Source organism: Cebus imitator, unplaced genomic scaffold (genome assembly GCF_001604975.1).
Source record: "Cebus imitator isolate Cc_AM_T3 unplaced genomic scaffold, Cebus_imitator-1.0 Scaffold632, whole genome shotgun sequence".
Lineage (NCBI taxonomy): Eukaryota > Metazoa > Chordata > Mammalia > Primates > Cebidae > Cebus > Cebus imitator.
In genome coordinates, this window is record NW_016107947.1 from 197,862 (window position 1) to 209,230 (window position 11,369).

General features: G+C 38.1%; 1 protein-coding gene across 6 annotated transcripts in view; it reads left to right on the forward strand.

Moving 5' to 3' along the window:
* Positions 1 to 11,369, forward strand: part of TASP1 (taspase 1) — a 249,705-nt gene that overhangs the window by 80,131 nt on the left and 158,205 nt on the right. For all 6 annotated transcript variants that reach the window (XR_001821353.2, XM_017517441.2, XM_017517445.2 and 3 more), the window contains one exon: positions 2,671 to 2,777. Coding sequence is in view for 5 of the 6 variants with exons in the window: in XM_017517441.2 (XP_017372930.1) it covers positions 2,671 to 2,777 (107 nt within the window). In the remaining variant the exon portion in view is untranslated. The remainder of the gene's footprint in view (positions 1 to 2,670; positions 2,778 to 11,369) is intronic.

Consider the following 11,369-nt stretch of genomic DNA (forward strand, 5'->3'; position numbering starts at 1 on the left):
CAGATCTATCCCACCCCTCTTTTATAAAATTGTATCTTTTCCCATTGTCTGTCCTGAAACAGAATGATAGGGTTTTAATGCTTTAGTTTCTAAAAATCATGTAGAAAATAAGCGAGGCGTGATGGCTTACTTCTGTAATCCCAGCACTTTGGGAGGCAGAGGCGAATCACCTGAGGTCACGAGTTTGAGACCAGCCTGGCCAACATGGCGAAACCCCATCTCTACTAAAAATAAAAAAAAAGTAGCCAAGCATGCTGGTGTGTACCTGTAATCTCAGCTACTTGGGAGGCTGAGGTAAGAGAATCACTTGAACCTGGGAGGCAGAGGTTGCAGAGAGCTGAGATTGCGCCACTGCGCTTAGCCTGGGTGACAGAGCAAGACTCTGTCTCAAAAATAAATAAATAAAATAAAATCATGTACAAAACAAAAAGCATAGTTAGAAACCAAAATTATAATAAGACTAGCTTTTGCAGTAGTCTTTTTACATGTATTTATCAGCGATCATTATTTACAGCTTTGAGTTCTGTCTAAGGTTCTTTCATTTTAACCTGAAGGATTTCCGTTAGCATTTCTTGCAGGGTAGGTCCAGTAAAAATGAACTGTCTCAGTTTTTGTTTATCTGATAATATTTTAATTTGCCCCTCATTTTTGAAGGACCGTTTGGCTACAGCAAGGATTCTTGGTTGATGCTTTTGTTGTTTCAGCACTTTGAATTTATTAACTCATTGTGTCCAGCTTCCAAAGTTTCTAATGAGAAATCTGCTTATAATTTTATTGGGGATCCCTAGTAGGGGATGATCTGCTTTTCAAGATTCTCTCTTTGTCTTTGGCCTTTGACAGTGTGCCTTGGTATATAGATCTCTCAGTTTTCATACTTGGAGTTTCTTGAGTTTCTTGGATGTTTATATTCATATTCATATCTTTCATCAAATTTGGAAAGTTTTCATCTATTATTTCTTCAAGTTAACCATCTTCTCCTTCTCTCTTTCTTTTCCTTTTGGGACCGTACAGTGCGTATATTTGTAAATCTATGCAAGGGCCGCATGAGACCAAAAGGTTTTCAGAGATAAAATCTTTCCCTGCCTCTTTCAAATCCTTTGTTCTTTCTTTTTCTCTGCCTTCTCCCTATTTTCTCCCTCAACCTTCTGTTGGTCTCATGCTCTGCTATAATCTGGGACAATACTACCTGCATGTATTTGCTTTTGAGATAGAAGGAATAATGGACTTAGTTATGGATTAGCTTTACTCTAAGAGTATTAGCCCTTTAAATTCCCAGTTTATTGTGGGAAGTGTCTCCTATAAAACTCTCTACTCTTAATGGGCTCTGGGCTTGATGTATGCCTCTCCTTGATGCCATTTAATCAAATACATGTGTGCTAGTGTTGGCAAATGTTAGCAGCGCAGTAACACCTTTAGTCCTCAGTTTATCCAATAATTTAGCTTAGTAGTTGTAAGGTTTTGAATGCTTTTAAGGTGGTATTTTAAATATTTTACCCAACATTTTTAGGACTATTCCATGGATAATTACTCTGAATAATTTAGTCTGCCATTATCAGAAAACTTTAGTAACTTCTTCAGTGTTATATTCCAGTTTGTAATTTATCTTATTAGCCAGATCTAATTGGCTGTTAAAATTGGTATATCAAGTTTAAAAATTTTGATTATCTTATTGATTGATTGAAGCTCTATTTTTTCTTCAGCTCAGCCTGGTCAGTTTATCATCTTGCTGCTTAATCCTATTTTTGATAACTTTATTTCTCTGAGCATAAACGTGTTATATTCTGTTTTGATTATTCTAATACCTGAGGGTTTTGCAGGTTGGATTATGCTTTCTGATATTTGGCTGGCTTTTATTCTTGGTAGTTTATTTCTTACGTGAATTTTTCATAAAATAATTTCTTCTTTTATGAATTTTTCTTTTAAAACTATGAGCACATGTTGATGGAAACATGGGAGTTCCTTGAGGTCTGGGTAAGCTAAGGCCAGTTTATTTTTCTAGAGAGTATTTGCATTTGTGTTTGGAGGCCCTCTGAAGCACTGTTACGCTGAGATCACTTTTTTGTCTCCAGGTCTCACAGGTAATAAGAATTCTACTGGAAGCATATCTAAATGCCCTCATTAGTTATATGAAATTTCTAGGGAGATGTTTCCTCTTTACATCTAGAACCAAAGCTGAGATTTGCAAGTTTTCTGGGTTAAAAAATGTTTTCTTTATTTTTGATTATTTTTTGGTGCCTGGTGGCGTTTTTCTCATTCTCCTGTCCACTGGGCGTATTAACCTTTGTGACTCTCTCCTTTCTTTGTGGATAATCTCCAGTGTGTTTTCTCACACTGCATTATGCCGAAGTTTCGTCTCTTATCTTCTACGTGCAGAGATCTTTAAAACCACTGTTGGAGGAGGCATGCATCATTAGATGCCCCAAGGTAGTATCTACCTACAGAACTCCTTTTTTTCTCAGGGTTTGACCTTTTTCTTAATTTTAAAATCTTAGTTTATTTCTCTTATTCTCCAACTATCTCTATACATTGAAGCGACTTTTTAAACCCTTAATTTAACATTCTTAAGGAGTTTCTTCTGGGAAGGCTCTTCAGGTATCTTATTTGACCCATTGCCCTAATATTTCTTAAGTGTTATATTTAATGTTTTTTTAATTTTATTTTATTTTATAGGATTCAGTTTAGCTGCATTTAAAAGAAACAAGAGGAAACTAGAGCTGGCAGAAAGGGTGGAAACAGATTTTATTCAACTAAAGAAAAGAAGACAATCAAGTGAAAAGGTCAGGAGGTGTTTGAAGTATTCAAATTAATGTATCATAATGAAATATCTTCTGCATTTAGATACAAGCTTTAGGACAGCACTATTCAGTAGAAATAGAATGTGTGCCACGTATGTACTTTAAAGTTTTTCAGTAGCTACATTCAAAAAATACATGTTTGTAAATATTAGGCTTATAAAAGAGAAAAAGAAAGTAGAAAGAAACAAGGGAAATTAATTTTAATAATATATTTTATTTAAACCAGTGGATCTAAAATATAGCTTTGAAATGTAATTAAGGAAAGAATTATTAATGAGCTATTTTATATTTTACATTATCTTTTTTAGTATGAAGTCTTCAGAACCAGTTTGAATTTTCCACATCTCAATTATAACATTAAATTTTTTTTTTTAATTTTTGAGAGGGAGTCTCGCTTTGTCGCCCATTCTGGAGTGCAGGGTGCGATTTTGGCTGACTGCAACCTCCACCTCCTGGGTTCAAGTGATTCTCCTGCCTCAGCCTCCCCAGTAGCTGGAATTATAGGCATGTGCCACCACACCCAGCTACTTTCTTTGTATTTTTAGAAGAGATGGGGTTTCGCCCTGTTGACCAGGCTGATCTTGAAGGAATCCGCCTACCTTGGTCTCCCCAAATGCTAGGATTACAGGCATGAGCCACCACCCCTGGCTAACACTAAATTTTTATTAGAAATATTTGATCTATATTTAGATTTCATAAAAATTAACTGTTGAAATAGTAAATTTACATACGAAGTTATTATAGGTATACTTAAATCTTTCTAAATAGTTAATATATTATAAATTAAAATTTTATAAAATTAAAAATTCAGCTTTCCATTTGTCCTTGCCTCTTTTTAATTTCTGAATAGCTGCTTGTGGCTCATGGCTACTGTTTGGTTCTTACAGTTCCAGATAGTGATTCTTAACATGATTGTTTAGGGAGTAGAGTGTAAGTATAAGAAAATATACATGTTGGATTCAGATGTTTTTAGGGATAGAAATAAGTTGAAAACTACAGCATTCTTGCCCAGCCTGTGGCTTAGGGGTCCCTTCCATATGGCTCATGGTGGGTGTTCCAGGTCACATAATCATTTGATGTACCTTAGCATCTATCAATATGCTTTATTGTTTAGTTCTTCTGTAATGGATACATACTGTTTTGTCCTTTTTGTCATAGTTTTACATGGTTTGCCTATATATAAATGCATAATCATCTTTTGTAGTGATGGATATTTTCTTAGTGTGTTGCCATGAGACAATCAGTTTGGCACAAAGCTTTTTAATTTTCTGCCAGCAAAGAGCAAGAATTTAGAAGGCGAATGAACAAATTAATAAGTAGATCTTGATATGATGATGGATAGACTGTTTCTTGGGTATCTGCCTTGGATGTGATGTGTGGGTGAATGAATTCAGGACTTTTTTGCCTTTTTAAATTTATGATAGGCTGAGTGCAGTGGATCATGCCAGTAATCCTAATACTTTGGGAGGCTGAGGTGGGTGAATTACTGGAGCCCGGTAATTGAGACCAGCATGGACAACATGGGAAACGCTATCTCTACAAAAAATACAAAAAATTAGCTAGATGTGATGGTACATGCCTGTGGTCCCAGCTACTAGGGAGGCTGAGGTGGGAGAATCACCTGAGTCTGGGAAGTCAAGGCTGCAGTGAGCCATGATCATGCCATTGTGCTCTAGCTTGGGTGATGGAGTGAGATCACATCTCAAAAAAAAATTGTAAGGCCGGATGTGGTAGCCCACGCCTGTAATCCCAGCACTTTGGGAGGCCGAGGCGGGTGGATCACGAGGTCAAGAGATCGAGACCATCCTGATCAACATGGTGAAACCCCGTCTCTACTAAAAATACAAAAAATCAGCTGGGCATGGTGGCGCGTGCCTGTAATCCCAGCTACTCAGGAGGCTGAGGCAGGAGAATTGCCTGAACCCAGGAGGCGGAGGTTGCGTTGAGCCGAGATCGCGCCATTGCACTCCAGCCTGGGTAACAAGAGCGAAACTCCATCCCCCGCCCCCAAAAAAAAAAAAAATTGTAATAAAATTTGCAGAGTAAATGATTTAATCAGTTTTTATTGACATATATACCCATGTAAACCATACGCCTATCAAGATATATAATATTTCCAGTTCTTCTATGCTTCTTCCCAGTTAACCTCCAACTTATAGGCAGCCATACACACACATGTAAATAGCCATTTGCCCATATATAAATGCATAATAAATCGTCTTTTGTAATGATGGATATTTTCTTAGTGTGTTGCCATGAGACAGTCAGTTTGGTGCAAACCTTTTTAATTTTCTGCCAGTGAAGAGTAAGAATTTAGAAGGTAAATTAACAGATTAATAAGTAGATCTTGATATGATGCTGGATAGTCTATTTCTTGGGTTTCTGCATCGGGTGTGATGTGTGGGTGAATGAATTTAGGACTTTTTTGCCTTTTTAAAAATTTATGATAGGCCGAGTGCAGTGGCTCAGGCCTGTAATCCCAGTACTTTGAGAGGCCAACGCAGGTGGATTACTAGAGCCCAGGAGTTGAGACCAGCATGGGCAACATGGGAAACCATGTTCTGATTTTTATTACAATAAATACTTTTTCTTGCTCTGAACATTATATAAATGGAATTATACAGAATGTACTCTTTTCTGTTTGGCCTCTTTCACAAAAAGCTTTTATTAAATGTTGTATCACTGGTTTATTCTCTTTTATTACTAAGTAATATTTCCTAATATGAATATACATTGATTTGTTTACCTGTTTTCATGTTGATGGACATTTGGTTTGTTTCCAGTTTTCTATTATGAATAACCTGCTATGAAATTCTCATACTGGTCTTTCTGTGGACATCAGGTTAGGATTTTTATGTATAGAAATTTCACTGCATCTCATAGAAAAGATCTTCAGCTGGAATTATTCAAGTAGTTCATTTTTCCATTCAGGAAATGGTACTGAACTGGGTACTTTCTTATAACTGTAAGAAAATAATGGTGAACAAGATGGAGGAAGCTCATGCTGTAATGAGACCTTACATTTTAGCAGAAGGAGACATATTAGCATATAATTAAGATAGCTGGTAACTGTTATGAAGGAAAAAAAGAACAAAATGAGGTGACGTAGAGCAACTTGGATGTGAGAGTCTGAAGGAAGACTTTATTAAATAGAATGATCAACAGAGACCCCTGTGAGGAGACAACATTTGAGGTGACATCTGAAAATTGAGTGACTTTTATGAAGAGTCAGTGGATGAGTGTTCCAGGCAGAATGAGCTGCATGTGCAGAGGCTCTGTGGGGTTTGGCGTATTAAAGGAATGCAGAGGGAGAGTCAGTGTGCTCAAAGGCAGAGGGAGAGTCAGTGAGCAGGGGGAGAATGGTATGAGATGAAGCTGCGGAAGTAGGTATGGGCTAGCTCCTGGTAGATCATAGCAAGGAGTTTTAATTTTATTCAAGAATAATGGCTAGCCACCGAAGAATTTGAAGTAGGGAAGCAGTGCTGTCTCAAACACATTTTGCAAACTTCTCTGTGGGCTACTATGTGAAGAATCAGTCCAAGGGGGAGGTAAGAATAGAAGTTGGTAGACTAATTAGGAAGTCATTACAGTTAGGCGATTATGGTACCTTGGACTATAGGTGATGGAGGTGGAGATGAAGATAAGTGAATATATCCAGAAAATATTTTGAGGTTTTCTAGAAAGACAATATTGATGCCTTAGTTATTGGTAAGACAGAGAGGAATTAAGGGTTTTAGCTGAGCAGAGGATTTAAGGGTTTTAGCTGAGCAGTTGGATATTGCCATTTACTAAAAGAGTAGAACTGGGGAAATACGGCTTCCTGGTGGTAGAAGTAAGCAGTGGAAATCAAGACCTTTCTTAACTCATCTCCAACCTAGTGGTCTCAGATTGACCAGTGCTTTCCATTTTCACCATAAAACATATTACTTAATGCCAATAGCGCCTAAAACACCCAAAGCTAATAGAATACCTTTTGGTGTGCCATCTGCCTCTGTTCCTTTCAGTTGAATTATATGCCACCAATATCCTCATTATGCTTGCTGTTTTAATCATTGTTGTTACATAATTCATTGTCTCAAACTGATGAGCAGTAAGTTTAAAAAGAGAGTTATCTGTTTGAAAACTAAGAGAATAGTCTGAAAACTAACTTGGAAAAGCTGAGTTGTTTTATGAAAAATTGCTGTAGAATTAAATATGGGCAAGCCCACTATAAAAGATTGACAAAAATAATAAAAATCTAGAAGCATTCTGTATTTGGAATGCTTTGTTGGTATCTTTATGTTCTTGTTCTATTTAAGATAAAATGACACTTGAAATCATGGGAAATTGAGTGTGTTATAGTTTATGCAAGAAAGATGATATGGAGTATTTATCTCTGGGCCCACATTCAAAGAAAAGGCTTTGGTCCTCTATGAAGAGATTGACAAATGGAATGAACCTTTGTGTTTTAAACAAAAATAATATGTGTAAGATATATGTCTTTTTCTGTTTTTTAATGAATCTCTGCTTCACACTGAGAATTTTCAACTTTAAAAAAATTTAACCTTTCATCATACTGGATAAGAGGATTTCTGATAGGAAGTTTCCTATGGCAGGCAGAAACATTAGCTCTGGAGTTGGTTATCTGAGTGCCTCCATGCACATGGGCATAAGCTCCTGTTTTATGGGCAGGTTGGGAGAGAAGTACTCATTGGCAATCATTGGCATCAAAAGGAATATCAATCCATGTCGCTAGATGAGGTCACTAAGAAGTGAGAATAGGCAGTGTGGTCAGAAAACCGAACCCTGGGCCAGTTTAATACGTCAAGGCTGGGAGGAGGAGGAATGAGCAAAGGAGAAAGAAGGAGGGACCAGAGAGGCAGAGCCACCACCAGGAAGAGTGTCTAGGAAGCCATGAGAGGAACGTTTCAAAGAAAGTCATCACCTGGTCAAATGCTGCTGAGAAGACAGCCAGGAACACAGGTGACTGGATGTTTGATTTGGCACCTGGAGATTGCTGATTGGGACAGGGACAGTTTCTGTGACATAGTTGATTATAGACTGGTATGGAATAGGATGATTAGGGAGAACAAGGGTGGAAATAACTCTTGAGAAGTTTTGCCATGGAGCGGTGAGAGAGAGGTATGTGAGGTAAGAGATTCTACCCTATAGGCATATGAGGTAAGAGATTTTGTGAATTAACTGTCAGTTGGTTAGTTCTGTGAATCCATTGAATAATTTTAACATTTGAAGCCTCAGTTTTTTGTTTTTAAATGAAAATAGTGATATTCTGTTCCCTTAACAGGACTGTTATAAGGGACAAAAGTGATCATGGATGTTCAAGTGCTTTATGATTACCATTGAGTGAGTCACAGTCGCTATAGTTTTTCCCATTGTGGCTTTTATCTTTAAAGTCACTCAGCAAGAAATCTGCACCTATGTTGGTTACCCTGGGTAGAATCTTGTGGCAGAAAATGGGAGGATGGTGAGAGAGGTTTATGGGGAGAAAGGTAAGTTGTGGTGAGTAGAGAGACTGGAAGTTTCTTAATTTTTTAGGGCTATGACAGGAAAGGACAACTTACTGTTTTCTAAATTGACTTATGTTTAGTTTTTTCTCCCTGTCCTGTGTGTGTAGTTTTAGTGTAGTATTAGTTAGCAAGCATGTGGACTAAGGCTGACTACTACAGTTTGTTGTGGCTACGTAGAAGCAGCTATGAGTTGGAGATATAAATATAATAAAAGGAATATTTGGTAATGTTCCTAATGTTTACATTTTTGTTACTCATTATTGAAGGAGATTAACATTGAAGGAGATATACTTCTTAAAAGAAGTAGACAGTAGGTTAGTACAGACATACCTCATCTTACTGTGCTTTGCTGTCTTGTGCTTCACAGATACTGTGTTTTTTACAGATTGAAGTTTTTGGCAACCTGGTTTTGAGCAAGTCTATTGGTGTCATTTTTCTAACACCATGTGGACACTTCATGTCTCTGTCACAATTTGGTAATTCTTGCAGTATTTCAGACTTTTTCATTGTTATTTTCTCTGTTATGGTGATCTGTAGTCAGTGATCACTGATGTTTCTATTGTAGTTGTTTGGAGGCTCCAGGAGCCGTGTGCATATAAGATGATGAACTTAATCAATGAATGTGTGTTATCTGACTTCTCTCCCAACTGACCAGTCTCCTGTCTCTCTCCCTCTCCTCAGGCTTCCTTATTTCCTGAGACACAACCATATTGAAATTAGGTCAGTTAGTAACCCTACAGTGACCTCTAAGTGTTCATGTCACACATCTCTCACTTTAAATCAAAGAATGTAATAGAAACCATTAAGCTTAGTAAGGAAGGCACATTGAAAGCCAAGGTAGGCCAAAAGCTAGGCCTCTTCTGCCAAAAAATCAGCTAAATTGTGAATGTAAAGGAAAAGTTTTTGAAGGAAGCTGAAAATGCTACTCCAATGAATATATCAATGAAAAGAGAGCAAAACAGCTGTATTGCTGATAATAGAAACATTTTTAGTTGTCTAGATAGATCACCAGCCACAATATTCCTGTAAGCCAGAGTCTACTCCAGAGCAAGGCCCTAACTCTCCTCAGTTCTGTTCAGGCTGACAGATGTGAGTTTGAAGTTAGCAGAGGTTGGCTCACGGGGTTTAAGAAGCCATCTCCGTAACATGAAAGTGCAAGGTGAAGCAGCATGTGCTAATAGAGAAGCTGTAGCGAGTTATCCAGAAAATGTAGCTAAGGTTATTGATGAAGATGTCTATACTAAACAACAGATTATCTATGCGGGCAAAACAGCCTTCTATTGGAAGAAGATGCCTTCTAGGACTTTGAAAGGGGAGAAGTCAATGTCTGGCTTCAAAGCATCAGAAAAGAGGCTGACTCTCTTGTTAGAGGCTAATGCAGCCTGGTGACTTTCAGTTGAAGCCAGTGCTCATTTACCATTCTAAAAATCCATGGGCCCTTAAGAATTACGCTAAATCTACTCTTCTTCTGTTCTATAAATGGAACAAGAAGCCCTGGATGACAGCATAATCTGTTTATAGCATGGTTTACTGAATATGTTAATTCTACTGTTCAGGCATACTGATCAGAAGATTTTTTTCAAAATATCGTTGCTTATTGACAATGCACCTTGTCACCCAAGATCTCTGTTAGTTTCATGCCTGTTAACACAGCCTATGAATCGGGGTAGTTTTGATTTTCAAGTCTTATTACTTAAGAAATACATTTTATAAGGCTAAGGTTGCCATAGATAGTGATTCCTCTGATGGATCTGGGCAAAATAAATTGAAAACCTTCTGGGAAGGATTCACCATTCTGGATTCCAGAACATGTATTCATGATACATGGAATATTTTGATATTCAAAGTCAAAATATCAACATTCAAAGGTGTTTGGAAGAAATGGATTCCAAGCCTCATGGATGACTTTGAGAGATTCAGGACTTCAGTGGAGGAAGTCCCTGTGGATAGAAACAGCAAGAGAACTAGAATTAGAAGTAGAGCCTGAGGATGTGACTTGAATTGCTACAGTCGCATGATAGAACTTTATAGGTGAGGAGTTGCTTCTTGTGGATATGTAAAAAACGTTATTTCTTGAGATAGAATCTACTCCTGGTAAAGATGCTGAAAGCATTGTTGCAATTACAAGAAAGGATTTAGATTTTTTTTTTTTTTTTTTAGAGGGAGTCTTGCTGTGTAGCTCAGGCTGGAGTGAAGTGGCCTGATCTTGGCTCACTGAAACCCCTGCCTCCTGGGTTCAATCAATTCTCCTGCCTTAGCCTGTCAAGTAGCTGGGGCTACAGGCACCTGCCACCACACCCGGCTAATTTTTTGTATTTTTAGTAGAGATAGGGTTTCACCATGTTGGCCAGGCTGGTCTCAAACTTCTGACCCCAGGTGATTTGCCCACTTTGGTTTCCCAAAGTGCTAGTATTACAGGCATGAGCTACCATGCCCAGCCAGGATTTAGGATATTAGGTGAACTTATTGATAAAACAATGATGGGATTTGAGAGTTGAATCCAGTTTTGAAAGAAGTTCTGTGGGTAAAATGCTGTCAAGTAGCATCATGTACTACAGAGAAATCTTTGGTGAAAGGAAGGATCAGTCAGTGTGGTAAGCTTCATTATTAGTTTGCTGGATAACTTGCCACCGCCCCTCATCTTTCAGCAGCTACCATCCTGATTAGTCAGCAGCCATCAACATTGAGGCAAGGCCTTCCACCAGCAAAAAGATTATGAATTGCTAAAGGCTCAGATGATTGTTAACATTTTTTAGCAATAAAGTATTTTAAAGTTAAGGCATGGGCCAGGCATGGTGGCTCATGCCTGTAATCCAGCACTTTGGGAGGCCGAGGTTGGTGGATCACCTGAGGTCAGAAGTTTGAGACCAGCCTAACAAACGTGGTGAAACCATGTCTCTGCTAAAAATACAAAAGTGGCTGGGCATGGTGGTGCACGCCTATAATCCCAACTACTCGGGAGGCTGAGACAGGAGAATAGCTTGAACTTGGGAGGTAGAGGTTGCAGTGAGCTGAGATCATGCCATTGCGTTGAAGCCTGGGCAACAAGAACAAAACTCTGTCTTAA